Below are 20,105 nucleotides of genomic sequence, written 5' to 3' on the forward strand. Positions count from 1 at the left end.
TGCCTGCTGTACCTGCATGCCAACTTTCAATGACTGATGTACCATGACACCCAGGTCTCGTTGCAACTCCCCATTTCCTAATCTGCCGCCATTCAGATAATGTTTTTGCCACCAAAGTGGATATCCTCACATTTATCCACATTATACAACATCTGCCATGCATTTGCCCACTGACCTAACCTGTCCAAGTCACCCTGCAGCCTCTTAGCATTCTCCTCACAGCTCACACTGCCACCCAGCTGAGTGTCATCTGCAAACGTGGAGATATTACACTCAATTCCTTCATCCAAATCATTGATGTATATTGTAAATAGCTGGGGTCCCAGCACTGAGCCCTGCAGCACCCGACTAGTCACTGCTTGCCATTCTTAAAGGGACCCGTTAATCCTGACTCTCTGCTTCCTGTCTGCCAACCAGTTCTCTACCACGTCAGTGCATTACCCCCAATACCATGTGCTTTAATTTTGCACACCAATCTCTTGTGTAGGGCCTTGTCAAAAGCCTTTTGAAAGTCCAAATACACCACATCCACTGGTTCTCCCTTGTCCACTCTACTAGTTACATTCTCAAAAAATTCTAAATGACTTGTCAAACATGATTTCCCTTTCATAAATCCATGCTGACCTGGACCGATCCTGTTATTGCTTTCCAAATGCGCTGCTGTTTCATCTTTAATAATTGATTCCAACATTTTCCCCGCTACTGATGTCAGGCTAACTGGTCTTTAATTCCCTGTTTTCTCTCTCCCTCCTTTTTTAAAAAGTGGTGTTACATTAGCTACCTTCCAGTCCATAGGAACTGATCCAGAATTGATAGACTGTTGGAAAATGATCACCAATACATCCACTATTTCTAGAGCCACTTCCTTAAGTACTCTGGGATGCAGACTATCAGGCCCCGAGGATTTATCGGCCTTTAAGCCCATCAATTTCTCGAACACAATTTCCCGCCTAATAAGGATTTCCTTCAGTTCGTCCTCCTCTCTAGACCCTCGGTCTCCTAGTATTTCCAGAAGGTTATTTGTGTCTTCCTTTGTGAAGCCAGAAGCAAAGTATTTGTTCAACTGGTCTGCCATTTCTTTGTTCCCCATTATAAATTCACCTGAATTTGACTGCAAAGGACCTACGTTTGCCTTCACTAATCTTTTCCTCTTCACATATAGAAGCTTTTGCAGTCAGTTTTTATGTTCCCAGCAAGCTTCCTCTCATACTCTACTTTCCCCCTTCTAATTAAACCCTTTGTCATCCTCTGCTGGATTCTAACTTTCTCCCAGTCCTCAGGTTTGCTGCTTTTTCTGGCCAACTTATATGTCTCTTTCTTGGATTTAACACTACCCTTAATTTCCCTTATTAGTCACGGTTGAGCCACCTTCCCCGTTTTATTTTTTACTCCAGACAGGGATGTACAGTTGTTGAAGTTCATCCATGTGATCTTCAAATGTTTGCCATTGCCTATCCACCGTCAACCCTTTAAGTATCATTCACCGGTCTATTCTAGCCAATTCACGTCTCATACCATCGAAGTTACCTTTCCTCAAGTTCAGGACCCTAGTCTCTAAATTAACTGTGTCACTCTCCATCTTAATAAAGAATTCTACCATATTATGGTCATTCTTCCCCAAGGGGTCTCGCACACTAAGATTGCTAATTAGTCCTTTCTCATTACACATCACCCAGTCTAGAATGGCCAGCCCTCTAGTTGGTTCCTCGACATATTGGTCTAGAAAACCATCCCTAATACACTCCAGGAAATCCTCCTCCACCGAATTATTACCAGTTTGGTTAGCCCAATCTATATGTCGATTAAAGTCGACCATGATAACTGCTGTATCTTTATTGCACGCATCCCTAATTTCTTGTTTGATGCTGTCCCCAACCTCACTACTACTGTTTGGTGGTCTGTACACAACTCCCACTAGCATTTTCTGCCCTTTGGTATTCCGCAGCTCCACCCATACAGATTCCACATCATCCAAGCTAATGCCCTTCCTTATTATGGAGTTAATTTCCTCTTTAATTAGCAACGCTAACCCACCTCCTTTTCCTTTCTGTCTATCCTTCCTGAATGTTGAATACCCCTGGATGTTGAGTTCCCAGCCTTGGTCACCCTGGAGCCATATCTCTGTGATGCCAATTATATCATATTCGTTAATTGCTGCCTGCGCAGTTAATTCATCCACCTTATTACGAATACTCCTCTCATTGAGGCACAGAGCCTTCAGGCTTGTCTTTTTAACACACTTTGCCCCTTTAATATTTTGCTGTAATGTGGCCCTTTTTGATTTTTGCCTTGGGTTTCTCTGCCCTCCAATTTTACTTTTCTTCTTTCCATCTTTTGCTTCAGCCCCCATTCTACTTCCCTCTGTCTCCCTGCATAGGTTCCCATCCCCCTGCCATATTAGTTTAACCCCTCCCTTGGTCATCATCATCCACGTGGTGTGTTGCAGCACGCTTGCTGAGCTGCGGACACATCCACTGAAGGTGCCCCATTTTCGCACAGCCGCTACAAATATACTGTCTGAAATGGCACTGATGAGCCGATGATTGCCCACACAACACCAACAGGGTGAAATCGGATTCGTGCCCAATGGCGGACTTCGAGCAGCTACAGATTTCACAAACACAGTGGGGTAGGCCCTTCCAGGTGCAGCTCTGCCAACCGATGACACAATCTGGTGCACAGTACTTGCCGTGGAGTTCCGACTCTGCGAGGACATCTGCTTTGTACTATCGACCGTGGTCAGGCAAGCCTGGGCGATCGTGATGGCCCTGCTCAGATCCAGCGTTTCCGCAGCCAGCAGCTTCCGCAGGATCATCTCGTGGTTTATGCCTATTCCAAAGACGTCGCGCAGCGTGTCTTCCAACATGGTTCCAAACTTACACGGCCCAGCGAGACGTCTCAGGTCAGCAACAAATTCTACCACGTCCTGGCCCTCAAAACAGACATGCTTGTAAAAGCGATATCTCGAGATAATGATGCCTTCTTTAGGTTTGAGATGGTCCAGAATCAGAGCACACAATTCCTCATAGGTCTTTTCCGTTGGATGTGCAGGTGAGGCCTAGATTTTTGGACCACAAACCGTGAGGAAAACCGCCCTATGCCTAACTGCGTCAGCATCTTCATCCATCTTGTTGGTCATGAAGTACTGGTCGAGGCGATCTGTAAAATCCTCCCAGTCTTCTCCCTCCATGAATCGCTCCAGGATTCCAACAGTGCTCATTTTTTTTCACAATACGTGAAAGTTCGTATTGTGCCTCGTCGCCAAATTTTGCACAAGCAATAACTCAATAGGCTTAGTACTGTAAACTCAATCAGGTACGTCCGAACTCTACTTTATTAGCTCTCAAAATGAGGATTAAACATGGAGGCTCTCTTTATATACAAGGGCTGCACGTGTGTGTCTGCGGCCCAATGACCTCCGATGGTCGCTCCCCCTGGTGGCAGTTAGATCCAGGCATACATACATTACAGTATTGTCAGCAAACTTGGCTACATTACACTCGGTCCCTTCCAAGTCGTGAATATAGATTGTAAATAGTTGGGGTCCCAGCACTGATTCCTGCGGCACCCCACTAGTTACTGATTGCCAACCTGAGAATGAACCATTTATCCCAACTCTCTGTTTTCTATTAGTTAGCCAATCCTCTATCCATGCTAATATATTACCCCCAACCCCTGAACTTTTATCTTGTGCAGTCATCATCATCATATGCAGTCCCTTGAAATCTTGGACTGCTTCCACTCTAAAAATGAGTCCTTAGGTGGCTGAACAGTCCAATATGAGAATCACAGTCCCTGTCACAGGTGGGATAGATAGTCGTTGAGGGAAAGGGTGGGTCGGACAGGTTTGCAGTAACCTTTTATGTGGCACCTTGTCAAATGCCTTCTGGAAATCCAAATACACCACATCCACTGGTACTCCTTTACCCTTTAAGGGTTATGGGGAGCGGGTGGGTAAGTGGAGCTGAGTCCACGGCCAGATCAGCCGTGATCTTGTTGAGTGGCGGAGCAGGCTCGAGGGGCTAGATGGCCTACTCCTGTTCCTAATTCTTATGTTCTTATGTTTTAATCCACTCTGTTCGTTACATCCTCAAAGAATTCCAGCAAATTTGTCAAACATGACTTCCCATTCATAAATCCATGCTGACTCTGCCTGACCGAATTATGCTTTTCCAAATGTCCTGCTACTTATTCTTTAATAATGGATTCCAACATTTTCCCAACCACAGATGTTTGGCTAACTGGTCTATAGTTTCCTGCTTCTGTCTGCTTCCTTTTTTAAATAGGGGTGTTACATTTGCAGTTTTCCAATCTGCTGGGTCCTCCTCAGAATCCAGAGAATTTTGGTAAATTACAACCAATGCATCCACTATCCCTGCCACTACTACTCTTAAGAACCTAGGATGCAAGCCATCAGGTCCAGGGGATTTATCCGCCTTTAGTCCATTATCTTACTGAGTACCACCTCCTTAGTGATTGTGATTGTATTAAGTTCCTCCCCCTCCCCCCCTATAGCTCCATGACTATCCACTGTCGGAATATTGTTTGTGTCCTCTACCATAAAGACTGATACAAAATATTTGTTCAGAGTTTCTGCCATCTCCATGTTCTCCATTACTAATTCCCCGGTCTCATCCTCTAAGGGACCACCATTTACTTTAGCCACTCTTTTCCTTTTTATACACGTATAGAAACTTTTGCTATCTGTTTTTATATTTCGTGCTAGTTTACTTTCATAGTCTATTTTCACTTTCTTAATCATATTTTTAGTCATTCTTTGCTGGCTTTTAAAAGCTTCCCAATCTTCTGTCCTCCCACTAGTTTTGGCCACTTTGTATGCCCTTGTTTTTAATTGGATACCATCCTTTATTTCTTTAGTTAGCCATGGATGGCTATCTTTTCTTTTACACCCTTTTCTCCTAACTGGAATATAATTTCTTCTTCAGAGTTGTGAAATATATCCTTAAATGTACGCCACTGTTCACCAACTGTCCTACACTTTAATCTGTTTTCCCAGTCCACTTTAGCCAACTCTGCCCTTATACCTTCAAAGTCTTTATTTAAGCTTATTACGCTGGATCCAACTTTCTCACCCTCCATCTGAATTTGAAATTCAACCATGCTATGATCACTCATTCCAAGGGGATCCTTTACTAGGAGATTGTTTATTAATCCTGTCTCATTACACAGGACCAGATCCAAGATAGCCTGCCCTCTGGTTGGTTCCGTTACATACTGCGAAAGGAACCCTTATGCACTCTATGAACTCTTCCTCAAGGCTACCCTGACCAATTTGATTTGTCCAATCAATATGGAAGTTAAAATCACCCATGATTATTGCTGTTCCATTTTTACAAGCCCTCACTATTTCCTGCGACCAGTAGAGTTGCTACTGTTAGGGGGCCTATAGACTACACCCACCAGTGACTTTTTCCCCTTATTGGGATCAATTTTGGCCGAGCCCGTTTTTCAGCGTACTTACCCGAGTTGCGCCGCTTATGTACGTTCGGAGATGCGCCGGAAGAAAATGTTGCAACTTTGGCCACTGTCTGGCCTCTTCACTGTAGCCGCGCAGCGTGGCCAATCGACTCCGGGGATGGAGCCTGCATTCTGCGCTGGAAAATGTGCCGGGATGTCTGCACATGCACAGTGGAGAATGGTGATGTCCGCGCATGCGCAGTAGCGCTGCGAGTTGGAAATCGGCCATTACAGATCGGGCACTGTTCTGAAAACAATAGCCAGCTCCTCCAATGAGCTGGCTATTAACGAGGCACAGCACTGAACAGAGACAGATAAAGACTTTTAATAAGGGGAGGTCGGATGAAATGAGTTTTGTCTTTACCCAGCAATTCTTCCGCTGCCAAATGACATCAAGGTAAAATACATTATACAGCGTTGTTAATAAGGAACCTCTATAAGTTTTACCTGACATTTTATTACTATAAGAAATAAATTATTTTCTGGTGCTTAGAAACCTTTTATTCTAAAAGTAATATGACAGGGATCTTGGGGGATTTGAAATTCAAATGCAATCTTGGAGTAATTACAAGTCAGGCCCAATGGAGTGAGTTTAAGTGTTTCTTATGTTTACTTCCAGTCGCTCCCACCCCTAGCCAACGCTGAGTGGCCTCCCTGTTCATTCTCCCGCGCCTAGCCCAGGCTGAGTGGCCTCCCTGTTCATTCTCCCGCCCCTAGCCCAGGCCGAGTGGCCTCCCTGTTCATTCACCCGCCCCTAGCCCAGGTCGAGTGGCCTCCCTGTTCATTCTCTCGCCCCTAGCCCAGGCCGAGTGGCCTCCCTGTTCATTCTCCCGCCCCTAGCCCAGGCCGAGTGGCCTCCCTGTTCATTCTCCCACCCCTAGCCCAGGCTGAGTGGCCTCCCTGTTCATTCTCCCACCCCTAGCCCAGGCCGAGTGGCCTCCCTGTTCATTCTCCCGCCCCTAGCCCAGGCCGAGTGGCCTCCCTGTTCATTCTCCCGCCCCTAGCCCAGGCCGAGTGGCCTCCCTGTTCATTCTCCCACCCCTAGCCCAGGCCGAGTGGCCTCTCTGTTCATTCTCCCGCCCCTAGCCCAGGCTGAGTGGCCTCCCTGTTCATTCTCCCACCCCCTAGCCCAGGCCGAGTGGCCTCCCTGTTCATTCTCCCACCCCTAGCCCAGGCCGAGTGGCCTCCCTGTTCATTCTCCCACCCCTAGCCCAGGCCGAGTGGCCTCCCTGTTCATTCTCCCGCCCCTAGCCCAGGCCGAGTGGCCTCCCTGTTCATTCTCCCGCCTCTAGTCCAGGCTGAGTGGCCTCCCTGTTCATTCTCCCGCCCCTAGCCCAGGCTGAGTGGCCTCCCTGTTCATTCTCCCGCCCCTAGCCCAGGCGGAGTGGCCTCCCTGTTCATTCTCCCACCCCTAGCCCAGGCCGAGTGGCCTCCCTGTTCATTCTCCCGCCCCTAGCCCAGGCTGAATGGCCACCCTGTTCATTCTCCCGCCCCTAGCCCAGGCCGAGTGGTCTCCCTGTTCATTCTCCCGCCCCTAGCCCAGGCCGAGTGGCCTCCCTGTTCATTCTCCCTCCCCTAGCCCAGGCCGAGTGGCCTCCCTGTTCATTCTCCCGCCCCTAGCCCAGGTCGAGTGGCCTCCCTGTTCATTCTCCCGCCCCTAGCCCAGGCCGAGTGGCCTCCCTGTTCATTCTCCCTCCCCTAGCCCAGGCCGAGTGGCCTCCCTGTTCATTCTCCCGCCTCTAGCCCAGGCCGAGTGGCCTCCCTGTTCATTCTCCCGCCCCTAGCCCAGGCCGACTGGCCTCCCTGTTCATTCTCCCGCCCCTAGCCCAGGCCAAGTGGCCTTCCTGATCATTCTCCCGCCCCTAGCCCAGGCCGACCGGCCTCCCTGTTCATTCTCCCGCCCCTAGCCCAGGCTGAGTGGCCTCCCTGTGCATTCTCCTGCCCCTAGCCCAGGCCGAGTGGCCTCCCTGTTCATTCTCCCGCCCCTAGCCCAGGCCGAGTGGCCTTCCTGTTCATTCTCCCGCCCCTAGCCCAGGCCGAGTGGCCTCCTCGTTCATTCTCCCGCCCCTAGCCCAGGCTGAGTGGCCTCCCTGTTCATTCTCTCGCCCCTAGCCCAGGCTGAGTGGCCTCCCTGTGCATTCTCCCGCCCCTAGCCCAGGCCGAGTGGCCTCCCTGTTCATTTTCCCGCCCCTAGCCCAGGCTGAGTGCCCTCCCTGTGCATTCTCCCGCCCCTAGCCCAGGCCGACTGGCCTCCCTGTTCATTCTCCAGCCCCTAGCCCAGGCCGAGTGGCCTCCCTGTTCATTCTCCCGCACCTAGCCCAGGCTGAGTGGCCTCCCTGTTCATTCTCCCGCCCCTAGCGCAGGCTGAGTGGCCTCCCACCCCTAGCCCAGGCTGAGTGGCCTCCCTGTTCATTCTCCCGCCCCTAGCCCCTCCCGCCCCTAGCCCAGGCTGAGTGGCCTCCCTGTTCATTCTCCCGCCCCTAGCCCAGGCTGAGTGGCCTCCCTGTTCATTCTCCCGCCCCTAGCCCCTCCCGCCCCTAGCCCAGGCCGAGTGGCCTCCCTGTTCATTCTCCCGCCCCTAGCGCAGGCTGAGTGGCTTCCCACCCCTAGTCCAGGCCGAGTGGCCTCCCGGTGCGATCTCGGAGTTCTCCTGCCTGTCGGTGAGTTCTGTGAGTTCTCCTGGGTGCGTTCTGTGAGTCCCGGGCCGAGTGTAGAAAGGTGAATTGCAGTTTGATGCTGAATGTAGGACTTTAATTTTTTATTTCCTATTTTAATTGTGCGAAAGAAATAGATGCTAAGACTTAGTTGGTTCAGGTCCAGATCCTCTTCACTTCCCGATCCTATCCCAGGCCGAATGGCCTTCAATGAACCTACCTGCGCCGATTTATTTAACTCTCTGCAAGGGTTTTCTCAAATGGCCACATACGTTGGCCTAAGTAGAAATGGAGTAACTATTAGCTGGCCAAAGTTGCCTAAATGGCCAGAATTGGCAGAGGTGGCTGGTAATGCCCCCTTTTGAGAAAAAAAAACTAACCTAAAAAAACATAACTAAGTGAGTTACGCTGGTACAAATTGATTTGGGAAACTGGGGATTTTTAAGTTACGCCAGAAAAAGCAGCCTACTCCAAAAAAAACGGAGCAACTTCTGGCCAAAATTGAGCCCTTTATTCCTTATCTCCACCCAAACTGTTTCAACATCCTGATGATTTGAGCCAATATCGTTTCTCACTATTGCAGTGATTCCATCCTTTATCAATAGAGCTACTCCACCTCTTTTTCCTTTCTGTCTGTCCTTCCAGATTGTCAAATACCCTATAATATTTAATTCCCAGTCCTGGTCACCTTGCAACTATGTCTCTGTGATGGCTATCAGATCAAACCCATTTGTATCTATTTGTGCCAGCAACTCATCTATTTTGTTATGAATGCTACGTGCATTTAGACAAAGTGCATTTAAATTTGTTTTTTTACTCTTTTTTTTCCTGCTTGTTTCCTCTCTTTCAAACTCACTTTCTTTATTTTTGCTTTCCAATTCCAGCTTTACTCCCCTCCCTACTGAATCTATTTTCAGGTTCCCATCCCCTTGCGAAGCTAGTTTAAATTCTCCCCAACAGTACTAGCAACCGCACACCCCTGCCCTCTCTCCCCCCACCCCCCCGGCCTCCCGGCCCACCGTGAGGATATTGGTCCTGGCTCTGTTGCAGTGCAACCCATCCGGCTTGTACAGGTCCCACCTCCCCAGAAGCAGTCCTAATGTCGCAGGAAACTAAAGCTCTCCCGCCTGCACCACCTCTCCAGCCATGGATTCATCTGTGCTCTTTTTCTGCTTCATTTTATTCTCTATCTCTTTCATTATCCAGGGAGCTCTGACTTTAGTTGCCCTACCTTTCCCCCTAGTGGGAATGTACCTTGACTGTACCCAAGCCATCTCTTCCTCGAAGGCAGCCCATTGGTCAATTACAGATTTGCCTGCCAATGTTTGATTCCAATTTACCGGGCCAGATCCAATCTCAACCCTCTGAAATTGGCTTTCCTCCAGTTACATATTTTTACTCTAGATTGCTCCCTGTCTTTTTCCATAGCTAGTCTAAACCTTATGATACTGTGATATCTGTTTCCTAAATGTACCCCTACTGACACTTGCTCTACTTAATCCATCTCAATCCCCAGAACCAGATCCAGCAATACCTCCTTCCTTGTTGGGCCGGAAACGTACTGATCAAGAAAGAACTCCTGAACACACTCAGAAATGTTTCCCCCTCTCTGCCCTTTACACTGTTACTATCCCAGTCTATATTAGGATAGTTGAAGTCCCACATTATCACTACTCTATAGTTAAGAACATAAGACCATAAGAAATAGGAGCAGGAGTAGGCCATTCGGCCCCTTGAGCCTGCTCCGCCATTCAATAAGATCATGGCTGATCTGATCATGGACTCGGCTCGACTTCCCTGCCCGCTCCCCATAACCCTTTATTCCCTTATCACTCAAAAATCTAACTAGCTCCGCCTTAAATATATTCAATGACCCAGCCGCCACAGCTCTCTGGGGCAGAGAATTCCACAGATTTACAACCCTCTGAGAGAAGAAATTCCTCCTCATCTCAGTTTTAAATGGGCGGCCACTTATTCTGAGACTATGTCCCCTATGTTCTTGCACCTCTCTGTAATTTCACTGCAAATTTGCTCTTCTATATCCTTCCCACTAGTTGGTGGCCTGTAGAATACACCCAGTAGTGTAATGCCACCTCTATTGTTTCTCAACTCTAACCAAATAGATTCTGTCCTTGACCTCTCCAGGACATCCTTTCTCTCCATCACTGTAATATTCTCGTTAATAAATACTGCTATCCCGCCTCCTTTCTTTCCTTCCCTAGCTTTCCTGAACACCTTATATCCAGAAATATTTAGGACCCAATCCTGCCCTTTTTTGAGCCAGGTCTCCATTATCGCCACAGCATCATATTCCATGTGGCTATTTGCACCTGCAGCTCACTGACCTTATTTACCAGACTTTCTGCATTCGCACACATGCCCTGTAAACCTATCTTAGACATTGTTGTATTCTCTCTTAGTCTGACCCCACCTAATACTGCACTATTTCTTACTCTAGCGCTATAGAATTTTACAACACAGAAACATGCCATTCGGCCCAATAGATTCATGCCGGTGTTTATGTTCCACACAAGCCTCCTTCCATTCCTCTTCATCGCACCCCATCAGCATATCCCTCTATCTCTTTCTACCTCATGTACTTATCTAGCTTCCCCTTAAATGCATCTCTGCTAATTGCCTCAAACACTCCATGGCTATTTGCACCTGCAGCTCACCAACTTATTTACCAGACTTTCTGCATTCACACACATGCCCTGTAAACCTATCTTAGACATTGTTGTATTCTCTCTTAGTCTGACCCCACCTAATACTGCACCCAGAGAGTGGTGAACCTGTGGAATTCTCTACCACAGAAAGTTGTTGAGGCCAATTCACTAAATATATTCAAAAAGGAGTTAGATGTAGTCCTTACTACTAGGGGGATCAAGGGGTATGGCGAGAAAGCAGGAATGGGGTACTGAAGTTGCATGTTCAGCCATGAACTCATTGAATGGCGGTGCAGGCTCGAAGGGCCGAATGGCCTACTCCTGCACCTATTTTCTATGTTTCTATGTTTCTATGTGGTAGCGAGTTCCATGCTTTCACTACTCTTTGGGTAAAGACGTTGTACTTTTATTGATTAGGGGATGCCTTTTCTCTTTCTCCCTCTGTACAATTATTTTCTCCCCTCTTTAGTTTCCTCCTATGCTACGTACCTCATATCATTCCCCAACTGGGCTTCTTGGGCCAAATGCCATTTACCTGCTGCTACAATTTCCAGTTTTTTATTAAAATAAACAGATTTCTGCTGCCAAACTCTACTTATATCATTGGTAAAGTGCCACATAGGGGATCGCTGCACAACATTGGAAGCACAGCTCCTGAAATGGATCATATATTGGCTGAAGCAAAAGGTGGTTGCAAGTGGAGCTGGAGCGGCACGAGAAGAACTAACTCGTGGGGTCCCTGAGGGATCAGTGCTGAGACTAGAACAGTTTACAAGGTATATAAATGACTTGGAAGGGGGACAGAAACAAAACACTCCAAGGTTACAGATTAAAATAAATTGGGAGGAATTGCAAATGGAATGGAATTCCTACATTACAACAGTGACTACACTTTAAAAGTACTTCATTGGCTGCAAAACACTTTGGGATGTCCTGAGGTGATGAAAGGCACTACATAAATGCATGGCTTTCTTTCTTTCAACAGGGAACAGGCTGATTACATACAAACAGACCTGGATAGATTGGAAAGTTGGTCTGACAAGTGGCAGATGCTATTTAATGTGGATAAATGCAAAGCCATGAGACTGGGAAAGGATAATGAGCAGTGATACTAAAAGCTAAATGATTTTATCGCACAGGATGGGGCACAGAGATGATGTAGGGATACTGGAGGATAGATTGCTGAAGCAGTGTGTAGCAATGAAGGAGAGCAAGTAGGATCCTGGGCTAAATAGCTAGAGAAACAGAATACAAATGTCAGGAAGTGATTCTGAGTTTGTATAGAGCGCTGGTCTGGCTCCACCTAAAGTACTGGGTACAGTTCTGGACCTCATGTTATGAGAAAGACGTCAGGCATAGGAAGAGGATGTAATGCAGGGCAAATAAATTGATAACTGGAATTATGTACATGAATTATAAGGAGAGTTTGTAGGAGCCAACTATTATGTTTACACTGGAGAAAGATTCAAGATCCTAAAGGGCATAAACAAAATAAACGTCGATATGTTTAACAGTCACAAGGTCCTGCATTTAGACGGCATCGGCTTAAAATTAAAAGAGGGAAAGTGAACAAAGTTTAAACTTATCTACTTTCCTCAGGTAGTGGTGAATGTATGGCCAAAGGAGGTAGTGGGAGCTAACTGCATCAGAATATTCATGGCTAAGTTGATTGAGTACCTGGGGAAAGATTTGACAAAGGCATAGGAGGGGTATAAAATTTCCAGGACATTGCACTTAAACGTTCTAGCAAAGCCTTCCCTCCAATTTTATGATTCTGTGAGTATGACTATGTCAGACCAGGTAAGATCAGCAGATTTCCTTTCTAAAGGACATTAGTGAACCAGGTGGGTTTTTACAACAATCCATTAGTTTCATAGTCACCATTAATGATACTAGCTTTTTATTTCAGATTTATTTAATTGAATTTAAATTCCCCAGCTGCTGTGGTGGGATTTGAACTCATGTCTCTGGATCATTAGTCCAGGGCTCTGGATTACTAGTCCAGTAACATTACCACTATGCTAACGTTCCTATGTGAATCTGGTTATGTAGATTTTGTGTTGGCTCAGGCCAATTGTGTATAACTGGAGTGCACATTATATTAAAAATGAGAATTGCTTCCTTTGAATTATGTTGCTGACGTCCATATTGAAATATATTGGTCTTACTGTCTGCATCAATCATTTAATTAATCCCATAAAAAGAGCAAGCTAGGATTTCTGGCCGATAATAGTGTAAATTAAAGTCACTCCAAGACATTTTAGTTCAGGATTGTATACGGGATTATTCCAGTGAAAGAATAGCTTTTATCTGCGTTTTTTTCTGTTTCCCATTTTTCCACATAGTCTCAAACCACTAAAAGGGATACAGAAAGGACATCCTTCAGAGCAGGTGGAGCAACAAGTGAACCCCGTTTCTGATACTGAACTGAGTCTGGAGCCTGAGTTTTGGCCTCAGCATGAAGTGCAGGGACATCTGAAGCAGCATACTGATGACAAAGGTAGACACATAAGCAGGAACCCTTCTATGTAGAATAGCAGGTGTGTAAAAGTGTGTTATACGGTTCAGGACCACAAGTCATTGGTACCCCTTTTACTGTGTACAGCCCTTTCACATGTCTATTAAAAATGAACGAATAAATTTGTACCTCCATTTCTGTTTGTTCAGTCAGCTCTGCATCGTTTCCTAATGTGGCGAGGAGTCCATTGACCTGTCCTCAGACTCCTGCCAGAGATGCTCTGAGTTGACTTCTCGTACGGGCTCACCACCCATGTCCATTGAATCGACTTTTCTGTATGTGGATCCCGAAGCTCTCGGAGTCCCTTTCCACCGGCAGAACTCCCAGCTGACCAGGGAGATGGACGCAGATTCCGTCCTAAGTGGCGGAAAGTGTGTCATTACCATGATCAGGACATCCAGCCCATGCCTGTAAAGGAATGTTGAAAACACACATCTATATTTAAGAGTCTCTTGAACACTCTTAGTTCAGATTAACTCTACTTATTTGGGAGGCCTCAGACAGCCATGTGCAGATTAAAACAGGTTTCTCCAATCCAGCTCGAGGACACTAGACCTCCTAGCTAGAGGGCGCTATATATTATATCGTTACACCTTTCCTTTCATAAGAAATAAATTGGATTACAGTGAGTTTCAATATAAACTGGTAATTAACCTCTTATGAATACATGTTGTAAACAACTACAAGTTTAATAACAACAAAAAACTTTCTTATTTCTGTACAAAGTGTTCCAGGTATTTTGGTGTTGTGCGGATTCTGTTGCTTCACCTCAAACTGGTTGTTTCAGTGATGTTCTGTGCACTGATCGCTTTAGTCCATTTATCACTGCTCTGAGGGGAAATATCAGGCAACATATCCCTGTTTTCGTGTGATGTCATTGAAGTTCTGTTCCGCGTGTTAGTTGGCTGTGTTGGCAGCGGATCGTCTGTGGGTGTTACTGAGATCTCTGGTGTTTCGATGAATGTCTCAGTGCTATTTCTCAGATGTTTCCTATTTTGGCGATATTCCCGGCCATCTTCTGTAATGACCTGATATGATCGAATGCCGACTTGTTTCAGAACCAGAGATTTTTGCCACATTTTGCTGTCTCGCGTCTCACTGTTTCTCCTTCCTGCAGTGTAGGAAGTGCTGTAGCACCTCTGTTGTAGTAGTGTGCTTGTTTGGCATGGTTCCTTTCTTTGTTGACGATGACGTCCTGTATGATTCTTGGTTTGAGTAGTTCATTTGCGATTGGGATGTTTGTCTTTGTGCGGCAACCGAGTAAGTGTTACGCTGGCGAACTATCAAGGCCTTCACTTGGTTGAACAAATACTTTGAATCGGTCTTCACGGAAGGGGACACTGAAACCATCCCAATATTGGATAATCAAGGGGCTAGAGGAGGGAGGAACTATCACTAATGAAGTAATACTCGGTAAAATAATGGGACTAAAGGCGGACAAATCGCCTAGACCTGATGGCTTACATCCTAGGGTCTTAAAAGAAGTGGCTGCAGAGATAGTGGATGCATTGGTTGTAATCTACCAAAATTCCCTGGATTCTGGACAGGTCCCAGCGGATTGCAAAACCGCAAATGTAACGCTCCTATTTTAAAAAGTAGGCAGGCAAAAAGCAGGAAACTATAGACCGGTTAGCCTAACATCTGTGGTTAGGAAATGCTGGAGTCCATTATTAAGGAAGCAGTTGCAGGACATTTAGAAAAACATAATTCAATCAAGCAGAGTCAGCATGGTTTTCCGAAAGGGAAATCATGTTTGACAAATTTGCTGGAGTTCTTTGAGGATGTCACAAGTAGGGTGGATAAGGGAGAGCAAGTGGATGTGGTGTATTTGGATTTCCAGAAGACATTCGATAAGGTGCCACATAAAAGATTACTACACAAGATAAAAGTTCACGGGGTTGGGGATAAGATATTAGCATGGATAGAGTATTGGCTAACTAACAGAAAACAGAGAGTTGGGATAAATGGGTCATTTTCCAGTTGGCAAACAGTAACTAGTGGGGTGTCGCAGGGATCGATGCTGGAGCCTCAACTATTTACAATCTATATTAATGACTCAGATGAAGGCACCGAGTGTAATGTAGCCACGTTTTCTGATGATACAAAGATGGGTGGGAAAGAGAATTGTGAGGAGGACACACAAAATCTGCAACGGGATATGGCTAAGTGAGTGGGCAAAGATTTGGCAGATGGAGTATAATGTGGGAAAATGTGAGGTTATCCACTTTGGCAGAAAAAATAGAAAAGCAAATTATAATTTAAATGGAGAAAAATGTCACAGTGCTGCAGTGCAGAGGTACCTGGGGGGTCCTTGTGCATGAAACACAAAAAGCAGGTACAGCAAGTAATTAGGAAGGCAAATGCAATGTTGTTCTTTATTGCAAGGGGGATAGAATATAAAAGCAAAGAAGTCCTGCTACAACTGTATAGGGTATTGGTGAGGCCACACCTAGAGTACTGCATACAGTTTTGGTCTCATTTAAGGAAGGATATACTTGCATTGGAGGCTGTTCAGAGAAGGTTCACTTGGTTGATTCCGGGATTTGACTTATGAAGATAGGTTGAGTAGGTTGGGCCTATACCCATTGGAGTTCAGAAGAATGAGAGGTGCTCGACAAGGTGGATGCAGAGAGGATATTTCCACATAGGGGAAACTAAAACTAGGGGGCGTAGTCTCAGAATAAGGGGTCGCCCATTTAAAACTGAGATGAGAAATTTATTTTCTCAGACGGTTGTAAATCTATGGAATTCTCTGCCCCAGAGAGCTGTGGAGGCTGGGTCATTGAATATATTTAAGGCAGAGATAGACAGATTTTTTAGTGATAAGGGAATAACAGGTTATGGGGAGCGGGCAGCCACGATCTTATTAAATGGCAGAACAGGCTCGAGAGGCCAAATGGCCTACTCCTGCTCCTATTTTTTATGTTCTTATGTAGTGTGGATCAAGGGGAACCAGTAGATGTAGCGTATCTGGATTTCCAAAAGGCATTCAGTAATCTGCCACATAAAAGGTTACTGCACAAGCTAAGAGTTCACGGTACTTTAGGTAATATATTAGCATGGATAGAGAATTGGCTGACTAACAGAAAACTGGGGGCTAGATTTTCAGCATCATTGCGCCTATGTTAGCGCCCCGGAGGGGCAGTAAAGGGTGTTTCTATGTTATGTTCTAGGCATTACGGCAGGCGTCCAGCTTTTGCTGCCCGGTCGGCAAGTTCGACTCATGGTTTGCAGCAGTGCAAAAACTTACCACCCGCACTCTAGTTTCACTAAGATCATGACGTCAATCGACATGTAGCACTCTGCTAGCGCCCCGGATGCAAAATTAGGCCCTATCGCCTCATTATATGCACTTTTTCAAGGAGGCTTTGAGGGTGTCCTTGAAGCGTTTCCACTGCCCACCTGGGACTCGTTTGCTGTGTCGGAGATCTTAGAGCACTTGTTTTGAGAGTCTAGTATCGGGCATGCAGACGATGTGTCCCGTCCATCGGAGCTGATTGAGCGTGGTCAGTGCTTCGATGCTGGGGATGTTGGCCTGAACGAGAACATTGACGTTGGTGCGCCTGTCCTGCCAATGGATTTGCAGGATCTTGCGGAGGCAGCGTTGGTGGTACTTCTCCAGTGCTTTGTGGTGCGTGCTGTACTTAGTCCATGTCTCTGAAGGAGGGCAGGTATCACTACTGCTCTGTAGACCATGAGCTTGGTGCCAATGCTGCTCCCTCCATTTTTCTTCAATTTAGCAGCATCAACCGCTTTATGTGGCCGCCTTTGACCTTACAAAGGCCTTCGACACTGTCAACTATGAGGGATTATGGAATGTCCTGCTCAAATTCGGCTGCTTTCCATGGGTTTATTGGCTTCAATGCCAATATCTCCAGCTGTCTGAGGAGCAGTGTGTGAGAAGGCTGTGCTTCAGAAAGGAAGTGGTGACAGAGATATGCCGTCTCCTACAGGCAGACCTATAGCCTTCCGGCGCCAACAGCCCGTCTCATTGAAGGTGACTGTGGCGCTGGCCTTCTATGCCTCTGGCTCCTTCCAGGCGGCAGCAGAGGACATATGCAGTATATCTCAATACGTTACACATCGCTGCATTCAGCGCAGCTCTGTACACCCACAGAATGGACTTCATAAAGTTCTCAATGAGCAGGGACATCTAGAATGAGCGGGCATTAGGGTTTGGCAGGATTGCGGGGTTCCCAAAGGTTCAAGGAACCGTTGACTGCACACACGTCGCCTTGCGAGCACCATTCCACAATGCAGAGGTATTCAGAAACCTAAAGGGATACCACTCCATAAACGTCGAGCTGGTGTGCGACTACACTCAGCGCATTCTCGCAGTGAATGCCCGCTATCCAGGGAGTGCACATGATGCTTTTATCTTGCGTGAGAGTGGTGTCTCATGAATCTTTCAGCGACAAAGGGAAGGGTGCGGCTGGCTGCTCGGGGACAAAAGATACGGCCTAGCCACTTGGCTCATGACCCCCTTCCACAACCCCACCACTGAAGCCGAGGAGCACTACAATGAGAGCGATGCAGCCACCCGCAACACCATTGAACAGACCATTGGGGTGCTCAAGCAGCGCTTCCGATGCCTGGACTGCTCTGGAGGCTGCCTTCAATACTCCCCTCTGAATTCACTGTGGTGTGCTGCATGCTGCACAACTTGGCCATCATGAGGGTCCAGGCATTGCCAGTGGGGATTGCAGGCCCACCTCAGGAGGAGGAGAATGAAGAAGAGGAGCCTGCAAAGGCCCCGATTGAACAGCCACCCCATCCACGGGGGAGGCAGCATCCAGATGCTGCCGGATCAAGAGCCGCATGTCACCAGCTCACAATGGACCGGTTTGCTTGAATGGCGGAAGCTGAGGATTGTAGCTAAAACTGGCCACGCTATGAAAACCATAAAGGCACATCTCCGGTGAACTTTGGAATGATACACACGACACCAATGCAAAGGGTAAAAGTGAAAATTTACTCCCACAAAGTAACAAACCGCTCCCCCCCCGCCCCTCAACGAAACCAAACGGGTCAATAAACAGCCTTCCGCTGCAAGGCACTCAAGAACAATGCATTTGATTACTTCAACTGAACTATTTACAAGCATCATCACAATATACAAGGGCATCTACACAATGTTTTCACACCCCTTAAAGAGACTTGCCCTGAGCTTTCCCACCCCTTCCCTTCTTCCCCCTCCCACACCTGCTGCTCCTCCTCAATGAGGCCTCAGTGCCTGCAGCAAGGCTGCTTGAGGGCTGCTGTGTTGGTGGGCCAGACGGCCGAGGAGGATGCCTTGGACCAGCTCTGGGCATGGAAGGTCCAGCTGCAGACTGCTGTGCTTCAGTATTGGCAGATGCAGTCTCTGATGGCTCGGGTGTGGACTGCATTAAGGTGCATGGTGGGAGAGTCAGTGGAGGGAGCCGGAATGCTGTCATCCTGAGGAAGGGCAGCACCTTCCATTTCTTGGGAACCAAGGACACTCACGGGGCTGAGCCTCGGTATCCGGAGCACGATGTGTAACCACAATTTGCTGGCTTGCTTCGGCACCACTTCCCTGTTGGTCAGTGGGGAAGACAGAGAGGATGACAGCAGTCAGCGACTGCATGACATCACCAAGCTGGAGCATAGCTGGTGCCTGCTGTAACCTCACCCATGGCACATGCCAAACACTCTGGAATGCCACTGTCGCTGCTAGAGGCCACCTGTCTCTGAGTGGGCAAGGATAGCCTCCCTGGAGTCCTCAGATGCACGGACAATTCGTGAGGCAGCCTCCGCAACTCTCACAGCAAGTTTGTCTATGCTCTGGGAGATCCTAGCCAATGCATCCATGAACTCGTGGTGCATCTCTGTGTTCTCCCTGGACATTGCTCCAAGTCCAGGTTCACGTCTGCCTGTTTTTCAGCAGGTCTACTGTGTCAACTCATTCTCCAGGGAGCTGGCCTCCCAGTTTCCCCTCCTGCTCAGCGTTGCTGTATGCCATTGGGGCCAGGAGCCTCAGAGTCCACAAACATCTGGAAGTCGCCTTCGTCCCTCAATGTTGTGGGCTCTGACGCTCAGGCAGCAGACTCTCATCCCCTCCCCCATCATCTCCCCCGTGGCCAGATGTAGATCGCTCACGGGAAGGCTGGCACACTTCTGGCTGGTCATCTATAAGCAGAAAACAACAGATGTGTGGTTAGCAGCAGAGGAGGAGGCAGGGTAATAGCAGCAAGGTAGCATTGGACATGTATATGTAAAGGGGCCATTTCATATTAGGGGTCAAGCAAGTCACATCAGTCTCAAGCTCCATTCACGCACCCTCACTACCTGAAGGGGGCTCAGCATCGACCCCGCACACCATGAGGGCTGACACTCGCTACTCCAGCTCGGTGAGCTCCAGCAGCTCCGGATGTCTGCCTCCTGTTCGGTGTTGCTCCCATCTATTAAGGGCACCGAGCAGCTGCCGCAAGAATTTTTACGGTGAATTTTGCTTGCTGGGTGGGAGATCGATGGTACGCGCTTTGATGACGCACTTAGGAGGGTTCGGCAGCAGCTGAGCAGAAGTGGGGAACGCCGGAAATACCACCGAGGAGAATTTCGCGAGTGGCGGCCATTTGACAAAAAATCGGCGGCCATTCAACATCGCTGTGTGGCTGCGGTAACAGACTTTATCAGGAGGCTGAATTTCGGCCCCAAAAAGTCTGCAAAGGGATATAGATAGGTTAATTGAGTGGGTAAAAATTTGGCAGATGGAGTATAACGTGGGAAAATTGGAGATTATCCACTTCGGTAGGAAGTATAGAAAAGCAG

The 20,105-nt window shown here is 47.4% G+C and overlaps 1 protein-coding gene across 1 annotated transcript in view; it reads left to right on the forward strand.

Moving 5' to 3' along the window:
* The window catches only part of LOC139266717 (dynein axonemal heavy chain 6-like), a 580,613-nt gene that overhangs the window by 185,815 nt on the left and 374,693 nt on the right, over positions 1-20,105 (forward strand). The window contains exon 4 of the mRNA XM_070884303.1: positions 13,144-13,298. Within this exon, the coding sequence (XP_070740404.1) occupies positions 13,144-13,298 (155 nt within the window). The remainder of the gene's footprint in view (positions 1-13,143; positions 13,299-20,105) is intronic.

Source organism: Pristiophorus japonicus, chromosome 7 (assembly GCF_044704955.1).
Source record: "Pristiophorus japonicus isolate sPriJap1 chromosome 7, sPriJap1.hap1, whole genome shotgun sequence".
Classification (NCBI taxonomy): domain Eukaryota; kingdom Metazoa; phylum Chordata; class Chondrichthyes; family Pristiophoridae; genus Pristiophorus; species Pristiophorus japonicus.